The sequence below is a fragment of the Syzygium oleosum genome, unplaced genomic scaffold (genome assembly GCF_021117445.2).
Source record: "Syzygium oleosum isolate NSW1041296 unplaced genomic scaffold, Sole_v2.1 Sole_v2.01, whole genome shotgun sequence".
Lineage (NCBI taxonomy): Eukaryota > Viridiplantae > Streptophyta > Magnoliopsida > Myrtales > Myrtaceae > Syzygium > Syzygium oleosum.
The window spans coordinates 1,118,119-1,142,868 of NW_026607485.1; the positions used below are offsets into that span (position 1 = coordinate 1,118,119).

Sequence of the window (24,750 nt, forward strand, 5' to 3'; positions counted from 1 at the left end):
TAACCCCTAAAAAACTCTAAAATCCTAAAAAATGCATATTATGAAATGAATAAGCTTTTAGAGCTTCATTAGGGTTTGGATGTTGTGATTGATTTTCGTTTTTAGAGACCACTTAGGATTGATTGATCTGATTGACTTTGATTGTGCATTTAATACTTGTTTGGTCTTTCCTGCGATTAGAACGGATAGAATTAGTGGGTAAGCCTCGGAAATTCGCATGACACGTTAGACATCATATCGTTCTTAGGTACTGAAAGGGCGTTAGGGATCTCGATTCGGGATCAATAACGTAACCAATTCCCCGTACTCAGAATCTCTGGTTCGTAAAATCGTGGTATTTCTCCCGTACCTCAATTAAGTTTCTAGTCTACCTACCAATAATGACTAGTGGCGACTCCAAAATCACAAACCTAGACAAAATAATAAATCACCTTCCACTGTCACATGAGGTATGGTCTGGGAGAGACCCTTATACGGAAATACCTCCTTAGCGCGCAAATCCCGAAAATCCCTAAAAAGCGCGGCGCGACACCCGGGAGGAAGATGACATCATCATATGTGTAGGAGTAACCCTGATGGAACAACTCCCGCGCCGAATACCCGTCCTCAAACTCCATTATCCCGTGGTAGTCAAAACCCACATTTGAGATTGACTAAACATGATCATAGAACACAAGAATAGACCTGCCTGTTTGGCAGGCTCCCTTCAAATTCAAAATCAAATTACAAACTGTCCGATAATTCTACAACAATAACAAGCAGACTCTGAACACTATTATAAAGGATAAAAATTTGTTATAGTTACAAAATTTGAGTGAAGAACAACATTAACATCTTTACTTGTCTCTTACAATCTGCTCTGTTTATCATAGCATCAAGCTCTGTCAGCTCATTATCTGAATAGCTTAATTCAATTTAAAGCCTGCTCTTTATGATCTTCCAAAGTTCTCGACCTCCATTGGGACAACAAATATATGAGCTAACAGCCGACACACTACAGAACAACGAATGCACGAACCAAAAAACCTCGGCATATCAGATAGGAGCGACAGCAACAGAAACTTGACCCACAAAGCAACAGCTAGAAATCAGCAAAAAGATCTCAACCCACAAAAGAACTGAAGAAAAAGACAAGGAAAAACCAATTGATACTTGAGGCAACGCCGGTGTAGCAGTGGGCCGGTGGGTCGCCGCCGGTGAGCTCGGCTGCGGTGGCTCCACCGCCGTGACAGGTGGCGGAACGACCGGAGGAGAGGAGGAAGAGATGGGATTTGGGAGACGTGAGAGACGAGAGTTCTGAATCAGCGGGTTTTTATTTTTTCGTAGGGTTTAAATGTTTTTTTCGTATCGATATTTCGCCAGAAAAAAAAAAGAAAAGAAAAAGGAAGTGAAGGTTGAGTTTTTTAAACGGAAAGCTGCCCAGGCGGGAAGACGACAATAATAGCGTACGGCCTTCCGCCCCCCACCCGTCTCCACTTTTGTGTATTATATATATTACATTTTGACAAGGACGGAGCGATTTTATTGAATTTTTTTATTTTTTATTGGACTGTTATCTCATGGAAACCTAATATTTGTTAGGAAAAATTTCAAATAAGAATTTGAAATACATTCATTTTCTCAAATAAAAGTTTGAAGTGGATCTCGTATTAAATAAAAGTTTAAAGTGGTCAATTATCTTAAACAAGGGCCTAAAGTGGCCAAATTGTTTCAAGTAAGGATTGTGGCTAGCCGGTGACTATTTTGGTAATTGGAGTAGGGGTATTTTAGTCAAAAGATTTGAAGTACATTTTTTTTTAATTTTTTTACTTTCTTTTTCTTTTCCTTTCTTTTTCCTTTTTTTCTTTCTCCCTCTTCTCTTCCCCGACCATTACAGGTGACCTTCACCGACCTCAAGCGAGGGCCGCCCTTGCCGGCTTCAGGCGAGAGCCACCCTCACCTGATCTGGACCCTTGCTTAGGTATGAGAGAGTCGACTTGCCTGGGTTGGGTAGGCGAGGGCGGCCCTCGCCTGAGTATGTTGACCTCCACATGGCCAGCGGCGAAAAGAGGGAAAAGAAAAAAAAAAGAAAAAGAAAATTACAGGAAAAAAAACAAAGAAAGGAAAAAGAATTTAAAAAAAGGTAAAGGATGAAAATGCTCTTCAGCCAACAAGGTCAGGCCCTTTTTCTAGGCTCTTATTTGAGACAAAATTCATTTCAGGCCTTTATTTGAGAAAATGATAACACTTCAGATTCTTATTTGAGATAATGTCCACTTGAGGTATTTATTTGAGAAAATAAAGACACTTCAGACCCTTATTTGGGATTTTTCCTATTTGTTGTACAAAAATGGGCCCAATCACGATGTAAAAATCAATTTTCTCTTGGGAAGATCCTTGTCAAGTGCGAGCAGCAAGAGTTACAAGGTGATTTTGCACCCTTAAATCTACGAAACCAAGTGAGGAAGATAGTAGCCCCCATGATCTAATTTCAAATTGAGTCTAGCTTCTTACTTAAAAGATCAATATACTAAAAATAAACTGATATCAAAGATGATCACTAATATCCCTAAACTAAAAGCCACGTTAACTAAATAAAACTAAGCCACGTCTAGTGCTAAAATAAAATGAAAAACCTAATCACCAACCTGCTTCTAAACTATTTCCTGAGTTTAAAATTTTTTTTGCCAATTTTTTTAGTTAATTTTTTTAAATTTTTTTGCTTTGTCTATAAAGAGTAATTTTATTTATGATTGCATTAAGGCCATCTAATTCTATAACATAATATATTCTAATTCTATTTCTAGTCCAATTTGATCCAAACATGAAAATTTGTTAAACATACTTCACTTGTGGACATATGAAGCCCTATTTCTCTTTCATTACTTCTACTTTATTATTTCTTTTTCTTTCCTAATCCTTTTTCTCATCGTCTTCCTCGCAATACCGATACTTTTCATCGCCTTCCTCGTAGTAAGAGAGCACCCAAAACACGATCAACGATCCATCTACCAAATCATCCAAGCATCAACCACATATTCATCTCCCTTAATCTTCCTATTACTCGTTATCAAATCTCCACCCATCATCGTCCGCCACACAGTCACCAACATACGCCGGCCACGGCCTCCACAGGCGCAAGGAACAAAACAGGGACGTGATCGGATAAAGGGATGCGATGAACAAACCTGACCAATCGAGCTGATAAATTGACCCTCGGACCGTCGATTCTTGAGTCAGTTCCTCGCCTGATGACCATCATTGAACGCAGCAGGAAGATGTGTAAACACCGAGCAAGCACAGTCAAAAAGAGAAGTTGTTCAGATTTGGTCTCAGGTGGAAATAAATGTGGCAGAAAATCATGCTGAGCCATCAACAAAGAGTTGCAATCATGTGTGACGTATCATTATACACTCAAAACGAGTCAGGATTAAGGACTAATTTGTACGGATTCAGTTTTGGACATTTTGTCGAACATGTTATGTGCATCACAAGAACAGAGTATAACAAAAGGGGCCGAGGTTACCTTGCTGAGGAGATGAGATGTTCTCAGCTGCAATCACTACTAGTCCAGCTAGTACAAGGAAGAACATCCGGGCAACGTGGCTTGTGGAGCTTCGGATTCAAACGACTCGCTTCGAGTCTCCAAGGCCGAGAACAGGGCAGAACAGGGCACTCTTTGGGGTGGCCATCACTGACAGAGACGAGAAGCGCATCGGTGAAAGGCAAGGATCAGCAAGGCAGGAGAACTACAAAAAAAAAAAAGGCTCTCTGCTCAAGCTTTTTCCGTGTGCATGCTCGTAAATGGCAGGTCTTTAATAGGCTTTGGTCTCGTCAGCTTTGTACATACCCACGAACCAGCAAAAGCCCCTCCTTTCTAACAGCACCATGTTCTAAGTGACAAGGAAACTAACTTAAATAATTTAGTCCAAACTTAAAAAATTCCCCGTACACCATATAAATCCATTAACGTAAGATGCAAGCGATAGTCTCATAAATTTCGATTTGGCGTTAGTTAGAGGATATAAGAAAAAGAAAAAGAGAAGGGCGGAACAGAAGGTCAATACCATGGATTTTAGAAGACTGTTTGACGGTTCAGACAAGCAAGAGATGAGAATCACAAGAAGTTTTGAAGTTTTGAAGTCGTTATTGTCTTCCTCGAAAAGGACCTCCCTAAATACCAAACCCATATCATATAATTAGGTTTCATCACCATTCTCCGTATCACCATTTTCACCTTCTTGCTCAATAGATACGACTTGGCACTTCTAGGCTTCGTTGTGCCGAACCCTCATGGCGTCGAGATAAGCTTTGCCGTTGAGCTCCCTTGATAGATAGCCGTTCAGATATTCTGCCACTGTTATCCTCCGGAACATTGCTGGGGTCTCCGGGGTGATGAGGCTTGGCGTGCGACCAATCTCGGCATCGATTCTCGGACTGAAGAACGATGCAGTGGAGATCCTCTCCTTCACTGCATTCACTGTCGCTCGATGCTCGATGCTCGGGTAAATCCCATTCGTTATAATCTGTTATCGGCCAATGACGGGAAGGCTTTGAGGATGAGACAATGAATCATCATCAACATGGTAAAATGAGCAATTTGATATTGTAAATACTATTACCTCAACAATGTCTCCAACATTGATGATGCAAACACCAGGGAGAGGTTTCACAGGAACCCACTTCTCATCTTTCTTTATCTGGAGGCCCTCCATTTCGTTGACCTGGAGGAGGATGGTAATGGCGTCGCCGTCAGAGTGAGAGTTGAGGCCTATCACGAGCTCAGGTTGCGGACACGGCGGGTAATAGTTCATCCTCATCCCTTGCAACCCTCCTTCGAACATCTCTTCAAGGTCCTTTGCCTCCATTCCTAAGGCCTTCGCCATGAGGTAGAGGAGCTTTATTGATAGGGTTTGCATTTCCTTCGAGTAGGCATCCAGATTGTCTTTACCATGTAGACAATTTTGTTCTTTAGGCAATAAGGGGATATTTGGCAACAGGCCACAAACTAAACCCTTGCAACAGGAAATGTATTTATGTAGCAATTATATTACGTATCATATTGACGTGATATCACTCATCTAATTAAGTAATCTCCTATATTATGCATGTTGGCCCATGTGGTACAGAGTGTCATATGAAAGATTTATGGTGTCTTTTATGCCTATTTTGCCCCTGGTACGAGAGAGAGAGAGAGAGAGAGAGAGAGAGCCTGAAGGGAAGAGGGAGTTTGGGGAACAAGTGATGCTTCCTGAGAGAAGCAGGGAGAGTGAGCATGTAGAAGATGTCAGCCCAATCAAGCTTTTGGTCTTCCGAGAGCACAAAGGCCTGTCCGAAGCCATCCGATTCGCCGTCTCTCTGCCAAAACTTCTTCTTCTCTTCCATTGGCATGTTGAATTGCTCTTCGGTCCCCTTCTTCACTTTCTCTATCAACTTAAGGCTCACTTCATGATTTATCAGCTGAACAATTGTTAACATAGCACTATCATTCATGATTCACCCAGAAACAGGCAATCCTTTGAGATCAAGACAGAGAAAGCTCTGATCTCCCGAGTGATGAGTAATCAAGAGAACTCAATTTCAACATAAATCAGGAAAGTTGCAATAGATAAGTTTGTCGTATTAGCATTATTTAGAACATAGACAATCGAGGAAGTCACATCTTTAAATTCATCTAAGGTCCCACCTTTCTTCTGCCGTTGGAAGTTTTCAATGACCCATTTTTAGTATTCTAGTAAATTAGGGCAAGATGGCACAGATTATATCCCACTTTCTTGAGCCATTGAAATCAGGATGCGGCTGATGCAGAAACTTAGATTTGGAGGCAAAAAGTGTGTCGGGGGAGCAAAATAAAAAAATTTCATATGAAATTCACAGACTATTGTAAGTTGGACATCTATCTGTCCCTAGTGGCGAGATTCGCCAGCCCTTGCAAATGCATCTGAGTCACTCGTCATCATCATGGGTCTCGATTTTGAGAGCCTAAATGTATTCAAAGTTCTTGGGGCACTATATGTGGATTTTAATCTCTTCCAGTCGATGGACTCCCATTTTTCTCGGGCTAATACCCAAAAAAACCTCAAACTTTAGCTTTTGTCCCATTTCTACCTTTTGTCTCATAAAAAATCTCAAACTTTAAGTCATGTCCCAATTATACCATAAACTTTTTCTTGTCCCATAAAAAACCCTCAACTTTGGATTCTATCCCAATCTTACCCTAAGCTTTTTTTTTGCCCCATGAAAAACCTCCAACTTTTGGTATTGTCCCAATTTTACCATCCAATCTCAATTTTACCATAAAAATTTTACAATCTCATAAAAAACCACAAAATTTTACTTGAGTCACAAATCTGACTCCATTAACCCTCCGTCCAAACTTTCTCGTTGACAACCAAGAGATAGAAATCCCTCAAGCAAGAACTGTTCAAGTATCCCAAGCACTCTCCGACCGCAAGAGATGGAATATTCCCAAGCATAAGAGATCGATAAGCATAAAATCCTGAGGGCGATTTTAACGAAGGGTTAATGGAGATCTTTGTGAAACAAAAAAATAGAGTGAAATTGAAACTTGACAAAAAGTTAGAATTTTTTTATGAGATAAAAAAAGTTTAGGATAAAATTAGTACTAAACCAAAAGTTGAGAGTTTTTTATGAGACAAAAAAAAGTTTATGGTAGAATTGGGACAAGACCTAAGGTTGAGGGTTTTTTATGGGACAAAAAAAAGTTTAGGGTAGAATTGGGACATGACATAAAGTTGGAGGTTTTTTTATGAGACAAAAGGTAGAAATGGGACAAAAGCTAAAGTTTGAGATTTTTTTTGGTATTAGGCCCATTTTTCTCTAAACAATTTCTTGAAGTTGTTCTGTACCTGAAAGTAGCCCCAGTATTTGCACGTATGGTGCAGCTTCTTGAGCTCCAGCTTCGCACGGTCCTCCGAAACCAACCTCCCCAAGTTGATCACAGGGACTTTAGGCAAACCGGAACGAGTGTCCATGGGAGGCTCTTGATCATCACGGACGTATCTCTTTGGGACCATGGTCGGGTTCTCCTTCAGTAGGTCATGAACACACGGTACGAGGAGCGACCTCCCTAGAATTTTCACCTGTGTGTCCATTGATAACAATCCAGAGGATGAGAAATCACAAAGACTGATGATATAGTTGCTCTGAATGATGAGCTTAGTATGCTAAGAAGAGAGAAAACAGGTGACAGAGTTGTATTTCAGCTAGACGGAGATGTCATTCTTTTTAGTCAGGAGGTCGATATATATAGATGGATTTTTGTTAACGAGTCTGTTCGTAATAGGCAGTGTCCAACGAGTGTAATGGTCCTTTAGAAAATGTTCCGAGTGTAATGGTCCTTTAGAAAATGTTCTTTCTCCTAACAATTATTGAAAAAAATATGTAAATTTGCAGATTTGATTGATTAGTTTGGATATGTATTCTATTATATTAAAGAAAGTTTCACCCGCCATGTTCCACTTTTAAATTATAAGTGCAAGTTGAACATCTCCAATGCTTAGCACCCCAGCATTGACGCAACAATTGGAGTTTGGGGACCATTAACTCAAGAATTGAAAGTTGCAAATTCTATCAACTGTGTGCAAACTGCTCTGAATCAGGATATTTGCATAAACCAAAGGTCTGAACTTAACTGAGTCATGGAACTTGCAGAGTATTTCATGGGCTGCAAATACTTGTGTCTCCATAGTTGCGATCCAGAATTTTTGAAAATAAAAACATCTCCTAGATCTCGAGCAAGACCCTAGTCGCTTTCATGCTCTTTTTTGTGCTATAAATTTTTTTTTCAATGAATATCCGATGATATAAAGAATATTTACATGAATGTGAACAATCAAATTGAGTAATGCAAGACGCATGAAAATCTTTCGCATAGCAAATTGAAATTGGAATTTCATAAAAGACATCATGAAGTAAGAGGTCGACTACATTGTGTCCTTACCTGAAAAATTGTGTATAGTTATGTTGTGGATTAGTGGATGAGCGGCACGAATTGGTGGATAAGCAGAGTCAAGAATTGTGGGTGTTTATCGTATTTGGAGTTAGTATATAAGTGATATGCATCTCTTCAACTTCTTTGATAAGAGTTAGCTTCCGATAATAGATTTCGATAAAAATAATAAACTCTAAGAAAACGAAAGACAGTTTTGTAAATATAAGGGTGGATACCAAATTGAAAAGTTTAATTTATAGTTAGAATAGGTGGTAAGTTAAGAATATGCTCGAAGAACAGGATTTGATATGATCAATATAATTCATATGTTAAAGAGCGAGTTCCATCATAGACAGTATGTAACTAACTTCATCTGCATCCACTATAGACTATCTAGCAAACAAACAAATGCTTGGGTGGTCAATATCTGTCCTCTATTTTTTTTTTTATAAAAGAGAATTATCTTTAAAAGACAGTAAAAAAAAAAAAATTTCCACAGCAGATTATCCTCCCACCCTTTTTATATTATTAAAAAAAAATTGGTTGGCCAGTTGCTTAGTCAAGAGTGACTTCTTAATAGCGCATTCGCTGAAGGTTAGATAGCCATGTTCTAGCTGAATGTGAGGTGATGGCGTGCTGCCTAAAGAGACTTATGGCTGAACATAGACTGAGGACATATTAATTTTGATGAGATAACCTTCCATTTTTTTTTTTTTGGTATTGAGATAACCTTCCTTTTAAGATGCACGTATGAGTTATGTTAGAGAAATCCCCATCAAAAAATTAATATGGTGTAGAATAATTAATATATCATAGTTAGCTCATAACTCATTGATTTAAGCTTTTGAATAAATGTGTATCCAATTGGATATGTTAATAGATTCAAACTTGGGCTCCTTTTTAATAATCTCCCTAAACGAAAGGTATCGAGCTCCTACTGTATGCTAACAAACCTAGTAGATTCTTCCCAAGAAAGCTATATTTCTACAAATCCAATTCAGGCCTTGTTTTTTTTCCAAAATTGATGTAGAAATATTTGATTAATAATTAGGAAAGTATGATTTACTCTCGTCATAGTTCATTGCATGCCCACTTTCGTCCTCTATTATAAAAAATACCACTCTTCCTCCTAAGACAAGGTCCCATGATAAAAAGTACCAAATTGCCCTCTCTTGAAAAAACACCTAGACAACCCTAGCTCTGAAATTGCAACAAACCCAAAGCCACCAAATGCAAAACCCCAGAAGCCCCTACCTCAACAAAATCAAACTCGCTCCACCCACTCGTCATTGCCGACGCAAGTGCATGCGATTGCAAGACGTTCACAACCTCGATCCAGGGTCACCGGGCTCGCACAACCTTGAATCTAGGTTTTGGAAGCCATGGACGATCCGAGGATGTCCATGGCGGATGGCGACCTCAGATCAAGACAACTACTGAGGCAAGGGAAGCGAGGTTAGGATGGCTGGGGTTATGATTTTCTAATGGGAGTTTTGTTATGAAGAATTGAAGAATTTAGAGAAGGGGTAGGGACAGTTTGGGAAGAAAGACTGCATTTTCGTGAATCACTACAAGCTATTAAATCATGGGAGATGCGATTAGATATCTAACATAAAAGCTGAGGATGCAGAACTGTATTTTGCAAAATAGATTATGCAAAGTGTAAAAAGTAGGGAGATCATATATTTTGCCTTATGAATTTATTGGGTGCCACTAACGCCACAGCCAAGATGACTCAAGCTACAACCCTTTCTATGTACGTTGAAGGAAATGCCCTATCCTAAATAAAAAATTAATTATACGGCTCACTTTTTCATTCTTTCCCTTCTCTGCAGTTCCCATTCTCCTGTGCCCTTGCCTTTCTCCTTTTCTTGCAACTCCATGCACCGCCCTAGCTTGAGAATTTCTCCCTTTTTTCTAATATAATTTCCCATGACATGTACTCAAATTGTTGTTCGACTAATCCAGTCAGTGACATTCATTAATTAAAACCACCTTGTACAAAAACCTCACCTCTAATAGAGACCTTTGTGAGGAAAAGATTTCGCTGAAAGATCCATGTGTTTCCTTTCCTCTACATTAAAAAAACATATTTTGAGTGGATTCATTTGTATGGCGAAAAATTTACTGTCGAATAATATTTTGCTTATTTTCTAGTGTTTGGATTACTAAAAAAAATGGGTTTAGCTGAAATATTTTTCATAGTCAATAAAAAATTTATACTTAAATTCAGGAAAATGATATTCTGTTTTAATAAATCAGAAATCATTTTCCAAAATACGCCTAAACTCCAACACTAGGGTTCGGGGGCTGCAAAATTGGACCAGGAAACCCAGTGAATAGGTCCTCGAAAGAATTTAGCCCGGGTCCCCAGTGACCTGCCTGATAAGCCGAGTACCAAGCCTGAGTACCCAGCTCCCATGCCCAGGTCACTTGAGACTAGACTGAAGTCCTTAAGGCCAGGCCGGAGTCCCTTGAGATTGGGACGGTGCCCCAATCCCAGCGATTGGACCTCAGACCTTGGCTCCTATGCCCCAGCCCCCCAAGCTTGAACCCAAGTCTGCTGCACCTATGCTCGGAACCTTGACGGCCATACTCGAATCCCCCAAAGCTAGGCTCGAGACCATAACGCCCAAGCCTGACACTTCATGCTGTAAGTATTCCTAAATCTATCTATACATGTCATATTAACACAAGAAATATTTAAACTTATTTAACTAAACGAGTCCGACTGCGTTATAAACGGGTGAAAGGGTAAACTCAAGCATTATGAGTTGATTATTTACCATGATTAAGCTTATATGAGCACATTAACACATTGTGCATGTCTTGTTAGGGGTTGTGTCGAAAATTACTAGTCCGAGAAAGAACAAAGAAATAATAGTTTAAGGACCAAATTTGAACAAATAAATGATGTTCGAGGACGACATTGAAAAAAAAATGGTATGATAAGTCAAAACTTTAATAGCCACAACAAATTTCGTTATGTCTATAATAAAACGACCACATTGAATGAAAATTAAAAAAATGCAGGAATGACATCGAAAAAAAAATTGATCAGTGATGACATTAAACAATAAGCGAATTTCAAGGGCTACGATAACCTTATCTCATAAAACATATCATCATGCATACTATAATATCTAATTTTACGAAATTGACTTATAAACTTATGTGTCAGTCATAAGTGAGACAGCTATTGACAGCTATATTGTGAATCTTACACGGATCTCTCTCTTCATTTGTAAATCAAGTTTACACATCAATATTATTATCTTCCAATCATTGTGAAACCTATATTTATTGTGGGGAAATCTAGGTTTAATTAATGAAACTAGTGTTTTTCTATAATATGGCAGAGTGCAATTTGCAGCTCTCCCCCGAAAAAAGAGGGATAATTTTATTGGATCCAGCTCTTTATTGAACACTGAGTCCTATACGGACTCCAGGTAAGTCTTCCAACATCTGATGCTGGCGATTGCATCCGATTCACAAATCCTTATAATAGGGACGTAACGAGTGAATGGTCTAAGATAAATTTTGACTTTTTTACCTCTTGTGGTTAGTCAGGAATGGATGCTTTGTTGGTCAGCAAGGAGCTATTTTCAAGCTTTTCTCACTCCACAACGCCATTGATTTTTCTACTTCTTGGCCCATGTAACTGCGAGTCTAAGGCCTGTAGAATCTTGCATACAAGAGCATGATTTTTACCCCTTTTATAAAATATTTATGAAATAAAGCCAAACTATGAGCTTATCTGAGGTTATATGAATTATTCATGCAAAGCATGTTAATGTGCGTGTACTTAGACAATGCTATTGCATACATCTCTTGTGTCTCGGGTGGCATTCTTTATTGGTCTACGATTATTTTGAATCAAAGCATACACATTACCTGATCCACTAAGGTAAGGTGCGAGCCATAGTCTCATGAATTTCGATTTGGCCTTGGTTAGGTGGTTAGGAGGATGTGCACTCATCACTTGAGCAAGAGAAGGATGTAACAGAAAGTCAATGCCATGGATTTTACAAGGCTGTTTGATAGTTCAGACGGGCAAGAGATGACAACGACAAAATATTTTTGAACTCATTATTGCCTTCCCCAGAAAGGGCCTCCCTAAGATCCAAAACCCATGTTATATAATCAGGTTTCATGACCATTCACCATTTTAACATTCATGCTCAGTAGATTCAATTCGGCTAGGCTTCCTTGTGCCGAACCCTCATGGCGTCGAGATAAGCTTTGCCCTGCAGCTTGCTCGTTAGATAGCCCCTCAGATGTTCTGCCGCCGATATCCTCCTGAACAATGCTGGGGTCTCCGGGGTGATGAGGCTCGGCGCGGGACCTATCTCAGCATCCATTCTTGGACTGGAGAAGGTTGCGATGGAGACCCTTTCCTTCACTGCATTCACCGTTGCCCGATGCTCGATGCTCTGGTAAATCCCATTTGTTATAATCTGCTATAAGCCAACGAAGGGAAGGCCTTGAGTATTAGACAATGAATTATCGTGAGTATGGTCAAATGTGTTAGTTGATGTTGCAATACTATTACCTCAACGACGTCTCCAACATTGATGATGAAAGCACCAGGGAGAGGTTTCACAGGAACCCACTTCCCATCTTTCCTTATCTGGAGGCCCTCCATTTCATTGACCTGGAGGAGAATGGTAATCGCATCAGCATCGGAGTGAGAGTTGAGGCCTATTACAAGCTCGGGTTGTGGACATGGTGGGTAATAGTTCATCCTCATCCCTTGCAACCCGCCTTCAAACATCCCCTCAAGGTCCTTCGCCTCCATTCCTAATGCCTTCGCCATGAGGTAGAGGAGCTTTATCGCTAGAGTTTGCATTTCCTTCGAGTAGGTGTCCAGATCGTCTCTAGCATGTGGATAATTTCATTCTTTAGGCAATAAGAAGATATCTTGGAACATGCCACGCACTAAACCCTCAACAAGAAGAAAGTTGTTCATGTAGCGATCACATCAAGTGTTATGCTGATGCAGTATCACTCACCTAATCAAGTGATCTCCTATTTTATACATGTTCACCCACATGGCACAAGTGTCACATGAAAGTTTTATGGTGTTTTTTATGCGTGTTTCGCCCCCATGGTATTAGTGTTAGAGAGAAAGAACCTGAAGGGAAGAGGAAGTTTGGGGAACAAGTGAGGCTTCCTGATAGAAGCAGGGAGAGTCATCATGTAGAAGATGTCAGCCCAGTCAAGCTTTTGGTCTTCCGAGAGCACAAAGGCCTGTCCAAAGCCGTCCGATTCGCCATCTCTCTGCCAAAACTTCTTCTTCTCTTCCATTGGCATGTTGAACAGCTCTTCGGTCCCCTTCTTCACTTTCTCTATCAGCTTAGGGCTCACATCATGATTTATCAGCTGAACAATTATTAACACAGAACTATCATTCATGATCCACCCAGAACAGGCTTTTCTTTGAGATCAAGACAGAGAAAGCTCTGATCTCCCGACGACGAGGGATCAAGAGATCTCAATTCCAACATAAATCAAGAAAGTTGCAATAGATAAATTTGTGTTATTAGCGTGCTTTAGAACAGAGACAACCGAGGAACTCACATCTCCAAGTTCATCTAAAGTTCCCACATTTCTTCTTCCGTTGGAAATTTTCAATGACTTATTTATTCTAGTGAAACAGGGCAAGATGGCACAGAAAAATTCCACTTTCTTAACCCAATAAAATCAGGATGCACAGTGGCTGATCAAGCAGAATCTTAGATTTGATAGGAGGTTAATTTCATATGAATCCCATTCTACACTAATTGGTGGCTAAAAATTGTACATCTAACTGTCTCCACTGGCGAGGGTCGCCCGCCTTTGCCAGCCTCTTGGGTTCATCGGTAACTATGTATCCCTTGCAATCCATCCGAATCATTCATTATCAACATATATGACGACGTTGAGAGCCAAAATGGAGTCATGTGGATTTAAATCTCTTGCAATCAATGAACTCCTATTTTTCTCTGACACTTCGCTGAATACTCTGTATTTGAAATGCAAAAGTTGATTCGTACCTGAAAGAAACCCCAGTCCTTGCACGCATGGTGCAGCTTCTCGAGCTCCGGCTTCGCACGGTCCTCCGAGACCAACCTCCCCAAGTCGATCACGGGGACTTGAGGCAAGCCAGAACGGGCGTCCGTGATCACAGGAGGCTCTTGATCGTCGCGGACGTATCTCTTCGGGACTGTGGTCAGGTTCTCCTTCACTATGTCCTGAACACAGGGCACGATGAGCGAGCTCCCCGATATGTTCACCTGTGTCTCCATTGATAACAACCTGGAGGATGAGAGATCGCAGATGCTGATGATGTGTTTCTTCTGATTCTTGATGATAAGGGAAGTATGCTAACGACAGAGAAAGAGTAGGTTTCAGCTAGAGGGATTGGTCATTCTTTTCAATCGGGTGGCCACATTTATAAGTGGATTTTTGTTAACGAGTCTGTTCATACTAGGAAGTGTCCAACGAGTGGAACGGTCCCTAGTCCCAGTAAGTCTTTGTCTTTTCAGGAGTCCACCGTCCCTAATGACAACTGACACGTATCCTTTTCACTTTCAATCACTGTACATGTGAAGACTTGTGAAAAGAAATTTATTGTATTTTTATTGACCGTTGTTTTATCATAAGGCAAAATGACACAAATAATTCATGGATTTTGACTTAATGTACAACATAATTCCTGAACTTTTAATTTATTCAATGTGATATCTGAACTTTTGATTCATATTCGACTTAGTCTATGAACTATATAAAAAATGTTCAATGTCGTTTCTGAATATTCCAAGGATCACATTACATAAATTAAAAGTTCAGAGACCACATTGCACATTAGGCTAAAATTCATGGACTAAATTGAACAAATTAAAAGTTCAAGGATCAAATTGCATATTGAGCCAAAGTTCAGGGACTATTTGTGTCATTATCCTTAACATAACTTAAAAAAAAGGATAGTTATACAACTTAGATAGTCTAAAATGGATGCTGACGAAGATCTAAGTAGCCAATAGGCATGCGGCCTTACTGGTAAAAGGATTGGGGGGCGTGAGGACGCTAGTATCGCAAGTGCGAGGTTTGACTTCCGTGCTATGCAAGAGGTAAAGCAAAAGTCAGAGAGCGAGGAGAGTTAGAGATAGGAAATACAAAACAAAAAAAGAAAAGATAGTCTAAGTACGTGTGGAAATTTTTGTGCCGCCACATTAGAAAATAGCAACATTCGTAATAATTGTTGGGGTAATGTTAGACAATGCTTCTAGAGAGATACGAACTTTCAAAGTAGAGCCATATATTCAATTTGTCATGGAGATAGAACATGGACTCTTCCACCCAAATGATGTGGAAGCTTAATCTATTCATTAAGTAATATTGTAGAATCATATTGCATATTTAGATAAGTCCATTAACTTCGATGTCCATTTATAAAACATCATCTTACTTAAAAACCAATTTGATAGACTATTGTTGGTATATGTAAGGATGCTCAGTGTTTTCTCTGACCTTCGTTTGGGACCTGAGCGCAATCTCGTGTTCATATTCCACCCACTTATATTCGTACCATCAGGCTAAATGCCTAGGCACTAGTCGATATAAGCGAGATGACAAGATTATAATTCAATAACACAGTAAGGCAACTTATGTTGCAAATAAAAAATTCGAGACCTCTGCCAAGAGTCGATATAAGCCGAATCCCTGTTTTACTTCAATATTGTGCTACAATTTTAAAGAGAAAAAAAAAAGAAAAATTGGCAAAAGAAAAAGGATAAAAAAGAAAAAAAGTTCACGCCCCCTAGCAACTACACCTGGTGAAATTCTTCAATTATCCTCGTAAGTTACAGTATAATAACCACCTTTATGCTTTTCTCGTTTTCTGTTTATATATTTTGAATAAATGTTTGCTATTAACTATTGATAGAAGAGCAAAATGTTCATTCCATATTTGATTTCCAGAAAAGAATCCTTACAGTGGTACAAAGAAATGTTGTTTCTCCATATTATGAAGGGTTAATAATACATCGAAAACCTTACCAAAAAAAAAAAATACATCGGAAAATCTTAAATTGATACACCTGTGACAAATTTACCCTAAACTAATTTTTTTATCACAAAAAACCTCAAACTGGTACACCTGTGACAAATTTACCCCAAACTAATTTTTTGACCACAAAAAATCCCAAACTGGTACACTTGTAACAAATTTATGTTTAGTTAATTTCCGTTAAATTGGATTAATACCACGAAAAATCACAAACTAGAACACCTGTGACAAATGGAGGATAAAATCCCAAATGGGTGTACCCGTCAACTGCCACATGTCATCCAGCTCAGTAATTTGATGGTAAAATTTAACGGAAACTAACTGAGGGTAAATTTATCACATTTATACCAATTTGAGAATTTTGGTGGTCAAAAAATTAGTTGCTAGTTTGGAGTAAATTTGTCATAAATATATTAGCTGGGGGTTTTTCTACTATTAAAGATATTCTTAGGGCCATGCTTTTTCCACTCCCTTTGACTAAAACGCTCATTAACACAATGTTCTGACAATATTGCCCTTTGTGGGTTCTACTTTTTAACATTTTTTTGTCCCTTTTTTTTAATTGATTTCCTATTTCTTTTTTAATGGGTCCCGCATCTACTCTCTCTCTCTCTCTCTCTCTCTCTCTCTCTCTCTCTCTCTCTCTCTCTCTCTCTCTCTCTCTCTCTCTCTCTGTTGAACTCTATTCTCTCTAAAGAGGCAGAAAAATGGAGATTCATGAAGGTATCGTCCTTGTACTCGCATATCCCACATCAATCTGTCATCGGGACGTCGATGAAGCCCTCATCCTTGACTACCTCCGTCTCCGTGGCTATCGCTCTGACTCGCTCAACCTCAATATAATTTACGCTATTTGCGAGGAAATTTAGCAAATTGGTCAGTGGATATTTTCGAAAGCTAGATTGGGAGAAGGCGAGGAATTGATTGTCAGGCTTTGGGAGGTAATGAAATGCCAAAATGATTTGCTTGTGAGCAATGCTGCTTTGCGAATTTCATTAACTCCCTGTGCATAGAAGGGTTTTTCGATGAAGTGTTTTAAATTGCGGAAAGTATGCCTTAAGGCCGCTGCCCTCAGCCTCCCCATCACCCTTCCCAGCTCCTCCTACTCATCGGCACGAACTACTCCACCTTTGCCGGGCTCATAAAATGTAGAGTGCACAACCTCCCCATGCCTCGCCAGTATGTGCCACTCTCCACAAACACCGTCTCCCTGCTGTCGTAAGACATATGGTGTAGAGCCTTTACTCAAGCGGCTTGAGAAGGTGATGTTGTGGTTTATGAGGACTGGTTCAATTGCCTTCGCCTACACAAGCGTAGATGTCTCCATTTCTCTACCTCTCTATTGTTGTGAGTGGTTACATGAGAGAGAACGTAGAGAAGGAAGAAGACAAGGAAAGTGAACGTGGGACCCTCAATAAAAGAAATAGAAATTAATAAAAGAAAAGGGAGACCAGAAAAATGTAACAACACTTTCTTAAAATATTGACAGAAGAGAGATGCTAAAAAGTGAGACCAGCAAAAGATAATATAGTCAGATTATTATGTTGAGGAATATTTTAGCCAAAGAGGGAGTGAAAAAAGCGCAACCCTATTCGGATTATTATTCATTATGATAATTTACTGGGAAAGAAAAATAATCACATACTTGTGTAATGCGTACATGTAAACTAGCATTCTATTACACTGAAATTGATGATGGATGGTGACTGAGCGGGAAAATTGTCTAAAAACTCCTAAACCTATTGTACTTTTGCCAATTAGTCTTAAACCTTTTAAGTTTGTCAATTCAGTCCTAAATCTTTTCACTTATTGCCAATTGAGTCCATCCGGCCAATTTTGGTCAATCGACGTTGACGTGGCAATTTTTTAATATATTTTTTTTTCGAATTTTTTATTTTTTTTTTACTTCTTCCATCTAGCCGGTCCGGCGACCGGCCAGACCTCGCCGGCCTTTGCCTCTGGCTAGTCTAGCAACCGGCCAAAGGAAAGAAGGCCAAAGAAAAAAAGGAAAAAAATTGAAAAAAATAAAATATAAATTAGAAAAAAATATTAAAAAATTGCCACGTTAGCGTTGGCCAGATGGTCGGCGCCGGCCGGCGTCCACGTCAGCTCTAGGAGACCAAAATTGGCCAGACGAACTCAATTGGCAAGAAGTGAAAAGGTTTAGGACTCAATTGGCAAACTTAAAAGGTTTAGGACTGAATTGGCAAAACTGCAATAAGTTTAAAACTTTTAGACAATTTTCCCGTGGCTGAGCAGTACAAGTAAAAAACCTAGCGTGAATTTTAAATGATTTCTCCAAGAAATAATTAATTGAACATGTTCATTACTAAATTCAGTCAAAAAAACTTGTGAGAGGTTAGATGTGAAATAAAACCAAGACAAAACAGTTGGGGAAATGGACATACGGTGATGCTAATGCCACATCCAAACTGGCTTTAGCCACAGCCTTTTAAATATAGTAGATGGACCCACTATCTTTAACTTATTCCCCTTCTCTCTCTCCCTCCCTCTCTCTCGACATTTGATGAGTAATGTCTGGAGTTTTGACTATCACGACCTTCCCAAAGGTAAATCAAGAAAACTAATGAATTACTAAGCCAAAAGCCTTAGCATGGACTCTCCAAAGTCCTACTAATTGCAACTTCCATATCAATTTTATCATGCAAATCAATTTATTCAGGAGTCGCCACTAATCAATTATTGATAAGTCGATTAATCTACGAATTAGAGATTCAATGGATTTGGGGACATGATTATGCTAAATTAGTTTAATGCCCTTTCCGTACCTTTTTTTCTTTATTTTTAAAAATATTTTTGATAGTAGTCTTGATTGATTTTAAGCCTAAATCACTAACATGCAATAGGTATCATGCGAGTACACAACCAATAAAACAACACTTAATAATCAAAGCATTAAATAAATAAACCGTTAGAAATAAGGCAAGAATTCAAATACCTTAGGCTCATTAATTTCCGAATGTCTTAAAAATGCTATGCCTAGTCGAAACATGATTTTCTAAAAAATTGTCCAATTCTAATTAATTTTGTTATTTCAATTTTTCTTTTTAAATGAAAGTTAAACTATATGCAATGCATCTAATGCAATCTAATTTGCAAATTATGTCTATATCCTACTAACTTAATATGCCATGAAAAATGCAATCGATCTGATTCTAATGACAAATCAATTAACATGAACTATTCTTATATGTCATGCAATGTTGACTTTATAGGCCTAGACATGCGATTACTAAATGACATGGCATGTCGTGACAAAGCATTGATGACATGACAATGACATGGTAATGACATGACAAACATGATAACATGGCTACGATGACATAGCATGATGACGTGGCAAAATGAAATGGCAAAAATGATGACGTGGCAATACGACATGGCAAAAGATGCAAACCTATTTTATATGGCATGCTCATATTATTTTTTTATTATTTTCTTCTAAAATAAAATTATGCAACTATCCAAATGTGAGATTTAAATTAGGAAATAATTTGAATTAAATCATATCCTAAATTGGAAACTTTCCTAAATTACTACGTATTACCTAATCATGCAATTCTATTCTAGGAAAATAATCTATCCTAACATGCAACCTAATTTTTTGTATTTTTTTCAAAATAGGAAAGTTTCTTAAAATGGAGATAATAAACCCAATAATCAAATATTTCATCCAACCAAAATAGGAAACAAATAAAATCGATAACCCAATCTTAATGCTTAAAGATCGAATTACCGTTTTCGTGCAATACATAACCCGATTATAATGCCTAAAGATCGAATTACCAATTATATGCATGGTTCAAAATACAAAATTTCCTAACTTCGGGTGCCTAAAAAGTCTCAAACAATTGAATTAGATTATGATAAATTAAAATTAGGCAATAATATCTTAAAATCAAATTCAGTTCGGAAAATTACCTAATTCGCCGATTTGTTTCCAAAACAAGGACGACAGTGGGAGACGCACGGCAGCCGGCTACGGACAAGCAAGGACCGCCTGTTGTGAGAGGCTCTCGTCTGTGATGGCTCGCCGGGAATGCTTCTGAAAACCTGCAAAACAAAATCTTTCCAAGTTGTGGGAAGGCTGCCGGCTCTCTCTCTCTCTCTCTCTTTAAACTCAAGGTGATCTCTGATGCCCCTAGTGAGGTCTCGGCGTCGGCGACCTTTGATCAAGGTCGCCACAGTGGCTTCCTCAATTCGAGGTCATCATCTGCCATGGATGTCGGATCGTCCAAGGCTTCCACAACCTCAATCCAAAGGTCGTGCGAGCCTGGTGACCTTGGATCAAGGTCGCGCCTCGTGATTGCAGGTGCTAGGACGGCAGTGACAAGATGGCGGCATCTGATGATAGCTTGTGATGGTGCGTGGAGGGGGTTAGACTTTGTTAACACAGGGGCTTTTGGGGTTTTCCATTAGGGGGCTAGGGTTTATTGCAATTCATAGCTGTTTGCTTGGTGTTTTTTCATGGGAGGGTAATTTGGTACATTTTCTCATGGTATCTTGTCCTGGGATGGAGAATGGTGCTTTCAATAATAGAGGCGGAAAAGTGGCAATGGAGTGGAGGATGAGGAGGGTAATTGGTATTTTCCTAATCCTACTACAACTTTGACATGAAAGCAAGGCTAGAATTGGATCTCCAGAAATATAACTTTCATGGGAAGAATCTAACGGGTTTATATAGTGTAAAAAACTCACGAAAAAATATAAATTGGTTTTCGATCAAAAAAAGATATAAATAGGTTAGCTCATTAAAGAATGGTATGTCAATGGTCCTGCAGCAACGTAATGCGAACGAGCGTGAATACCTATTTTGATGAAATGAATTTATAGTTCAATCTCCTTGCCGGTGATTTAAAGGCTTATGCGAACGTGCATCATGTGTTCGGAAGCAATATTAATGTTGCAACCCTATTGCAGCTAAACCTCATCCTTAGTGGTTAAGGAACAAATATAAAGTTAGGATTATGCGCACGACATTACTTCATATCTCCATGCCATTGAATGTATACATTTTCCATACACAAGTCATCCACCCGAACTTTCTCACTCGCATGATCCTTGAGATATGGAAATTACTGAAACCATTGTTTATCTTAAAATGGGCTTGCTCGTAGAAGAAAAGAGAAATTATGAAATGCAATATCCGTGCCTTATGATGACTTTGCAGTCCACCGAACTTCTGGCCACACGATTCAGAAACTGTTTTTAGTTCTGAAATTTGGCTTAGTCTCATGATTTTCTTCATTATTTTTTCTTAAAGACGAGAAATCCGCGTTAAATAAGTATGTCCAAGCTCAAAAAATGCCCCTTTAGCCATATAGATCAGTTAAGGTAAGATGCGAGCCATAGTCTCAGGAACCTCGATTTGGCGCTGCTTAGGTTATTACGAGGCTGCACATTCATTACTTGATCAAGATAAGGATGGAACAGAAAGTCAATGCCATGGACTTCACAAGACTGTTTGATGGTTCAGATAAGCAAGAGATGAGACTGACAGGAAGTTTTTGAAGTCATTATTGTCTTCCTCAAAAAGGACCTCCACAAGATACAAAACCCATATCATATAGTCTGGTTTCATGACCATTCTGCGTGTCACCATTTTCACATTCATGCTCAAAAGATAACTCAGGTCTTCGAGGGTTCCTCGTGCCTAACCCTCATAGCGTCAAGATAAGCTTTTCCCTTCAGCTCGCTTTTTAGATAGCCCTTCAGATGTTCGGCCACCATTATCCTCCTGAACAATGCTGGGGTCTCCGGGGTTATGAGGCTTGGCGCGGGACCAATCTCAGCATCCATTCGCGGACGGAAGAACGTTGCAATTGATACCCTCTCCTTCACTGCATTCACTGTTGCTCGATGCTCGATGCTCTGGTATATCCCATTCGTGATAATCTGCTATCAGCCAATGAAGAGAAGGCTTTGAGTATGAGACAATGAATTATCATGAATATGGTCCAATGAGTAATTTGATGTAGCAATATTACCTCAACAGTGTCTCCTACATTGATGATGAAAGCACCAGGGAGAGGTTTCACAGGAACCCACTTCCCATCTTTCCTTATCTGGAGGCCCTCCATTTCGTTGACCTGGAGGAGAATGGTGATGGCGGCAGCATCGGAGTGAGAGCTTAGGCCTATCACGAGCTCAGGTTGTGGACATGGTGGGTAATAGTTCATCCTCATCCCTTGCAACCCGTCTTCAAACATCCCCTCAAGGTCTTTTGCCTCCATTCCTAAAGCCTTCACCATGAGGTAGAGGAGCTTTATGGCTAGGGTTCGCATTTCCTTTGAGTAGGTGTCCAAATCGTCTCTACCATGTAGACAATTTCATTCTTTAGGTGATAAGGGAATATTATGGAGCACGCCCCACACTAAACCTTTGTAAACAAGAAAGTTGTTCATATCACGATTATATCACGTGACATGCTGACGCAATATCGCTTACTTAATCAACTGATCTCATACTTTATGCATGTTTGCCCAAGTGGCACAACTGTTACATAATAATTTTACTGTGTTTTTTATGCTTGTTTTTCCCATGGTAAGAGTGAAGGAGAGAGAGAGAGAGAACCTGAAGGGAAGAGGGAGTTTGGGGAACAAGTGAGGCTTCCTGAGAGAAGCAGGGAGGGTGTTGACGTAGAACAGGTCAGCCCAATCAAGCTTTTGGTCTTCCGATAACACAAAGGTCTGTCCGAAGCCCTCCAATTCGCCGTCTCTCTGCCAAAACTTCTTCTTCTCTTCCATTGGCATGTTGAACAGCTCTTCGATCCCCTTCTTCACTTTCTCTAGCAACTTAGGGCTCACTTCATGATTTATCAGCTGAACAATTGTTAACATGACACTAACATTCATACTTCACCCAGAAACAGGCATTCCACTAAGATCAAGACAGAGAAAGTTCTGATCTCTTGAATGATGAGTAATCAACAGATCTCAATTCCAACATTAATTAAGAATGTTGCAATAGATAAATCTGTCTTATTAGCAGTCTTTACGATAGAGACAATCGAGGAACTCACATCTCCAAATTCATATAAAGACAGTGTGCGGCAATAATCCCCTTTAACAGCAACATTGCTTTACCAAATCTCAAAGGTACAACAATCAGTCTTCTTTTCCTAACACGAGGTCAATACCTGGTCAACTGACTAAGTGTGGCATGCAAACAACAGATGTGGACTACCTCAAATTGACTGTAATTTAATGTAATAAATTGTAATGCATGGTCAATCGGAAACGTTGACTTGCCAATGTGGGATTGGTTATTGTTCGCATATATTTCCCCATTAAAAGTGAGAAACGCGCATAGATAGTGCAATTTAAGAAAAACATCTTGGCAAAATCTACCGGGTATCTTTTCAATTTAACTTGTGAGTGTTGGATCTTCCTTGTTCTTCGTTAACTCCACAATATTACAATGTCTAAGTGATAGTTTCGGTAATTGCTTATATTTTTTTTTGTTAAAGGTAATCGCTTCTCTATGCCACGCTAAGTCCATGTTCTTCATCCTATCAAAAGGTAGGCCATTCATAATGTAGTGAATCTCTTTTGCCCTTGTCTTCAAAATTCTTCCGAAGCAAAACCAATTGTCTTATATGCCAATCTAAGTCTGATTTCTCACACCTTTTACGAAGATTGAGTGTTGATTATATGGTGATGTAACAAAAGCGAAACATGAAATCAGGAAATCAGGATGGCACAGAAATATCCCGCTATCTTGACCCCATGAATTCAGGATGCAGAGGGGCTGATGCAGAAACTTAGATTTGGTATGAGGTAAAAAGTGAGTCCGGGGAGCAAAATAAAGAAATTCCAGGGGAAAGTCTCCTAGACTACACTAAATGATGGCTAAAAATTGTACATCTAACTGTCCCTAGTGGCGATGGTCGCCTGAGCTTTGCCAGCCTCTTGGGTTAATCCTTACCATGCATCCCTTGCAAATCCATTTGAATGACTCGTATACCATCTATCACAACGTTGAGAGCCCACATGTAGTAAAAGCACTTAGAACATCATGTGGATTTTAATCTCTTTCAATCGATGAACACCCTTTTTTTCTCAGACATTTTGTCGAACACTTTGTATTTGAAATGCAGTTGTTGTTTTGTACCTGAAAGAAGCCCCAGTCTTTGCACGCATGGTGCAGCTTCTCGAGCTCCGGCTCTGCACCGTCCTCCGAAACCAACCTCCCCAAGTCGATCACGGGGACTTGAGGCAAGCCGGAACAAGCGTCGGTGATCACGGGAGATTCTTGATCGTCGCGGATGTATCTCTTCGGGACTTTGGTCGGGTTCTCCTTCAGCATTTCCTGAACACACGGCACGAGGAGCGACCTCCCTAGTGTGCTTACCTGTGTCTCCATTGATAACAATCCAGAGGATGAGAAATCACAGAGACGGATGATGAGCTTAGTATGCTAACAAGAGAGGAGAGTAGGTGAGCCAGTTGTGTTTCAGCCAGAGGGATATCTCTTTCTTTCTATTTAGGAGCCCGACATATATAGATGGATTTTTGTCAACGAGACTGTTCGTAATAGGAAGTGTCCAACGAGGGTAATGGTCCTTCAGAAAATGTTAATTCTCTTAAAGAATTATTGAAAAGATATGTAGATGTCTAGATTTGATTGATTACTTTGGATATATACTATACTATACTATACTATATTATATTATTAAATTATCTTGCAAAATGAGTTGCAAAAAATCTTACTCTTGACCCGTCAATATTTTACACAAAACTTGACC

General features: G+C 39.4%; 2 protein-coding genes and 2 long non-coding RNA genes across 5 annotated transcripts; 2 read left to right on the plus strand and 2 right to left on the minus strand.

Moving 5' to 3' along the window:
• Positions 1-4,033: 4,033 nt before the first annotated feature.
• Positions 4,034-7,094, minus strand: LOC115693837 (protein SRG1-like). The gene is made up of 4 exons (XM_056319954.1): positions 6,849-7,094; positions 5,192-5,439; positions 4,602-4,926; positions 4,034-4,505 (listed from the first exon to the last, which is right to left on the minus strand). The coding sequence occupies exons 1-4, from the start codon at positions 7,092-7,094 to the stop codon at positions 4,248-4,250; spliced, it is 1,077 nt and encodes a 358-aa protein (XP_056175929.1). The 3' UTR covers positions 4,034-4,247.
• Positions 7,095-8,947: 1,853 nt separating this feature from the next.
• LOC130140483 (uncharacterized) lies at positions 8,948-12,971 on the plus strand. Its single transcript, XR_008818462.1, has 2 exons — positions 8,948-9,388; positions 11,889-12,971. It is a non-coding gene; the product is annotated as an uncharacterized LOC130140483 (long non-coding RNA).
• On the plus strand, positions 11,163-11,763 carry LOC130140484 (uncharacterized). Its single transcript, XR_008818463.1, has 2 exons — positions 11,163-11,382; positions 11,504-11,763. It is a non-coding gene; the product is annotated as an uncharacterized LOC130140484 (long non-coding RNA).
• LOC115693839 (protein SRG1-like) lies at positions 11,934-24,538 on the minus strand. Of its 2 annotated transcripts, XM_056319945.1 has the most exons (6): positions 24,117-24,538; positions 22,578-22,825; positions 21,992-22,316; positions 21,803-21,899; positions 12,486-12,808; positions 11,934-12,390 (listed from the first exon to the last, which is right to left on the minus strand). In XM_056319945.1, the coding sequence occupies exons 1-6, from the start codon at positions 24,366-24,368 to the stop codon at positions 12,133-12,135; spliced, it is 1,503 nt and encodes a 500-aa protein (XP_056175920.1). In that variant the 5' UTR covers positions 24,369-24,538; the 3' UTR covers positions 11,934-12,132. The 2 variants fall into 2 exon arrangements, with proteins under 2 accessions (XP_056175920.1, XP_056175917.1); XM_056319942.1 differs by lacking the exons at positions 21,803-21,899; positions 21,992-22,316; positions 22,578-22,825; positions 24,117-24,538 and adding exons at positions 13,068-13,315; positions 13,969-14,369 and having other exon boundaries at positions 12,486-12,810.
• Positions 24,539-24,750: the final 212 nt, after the last annotated feature.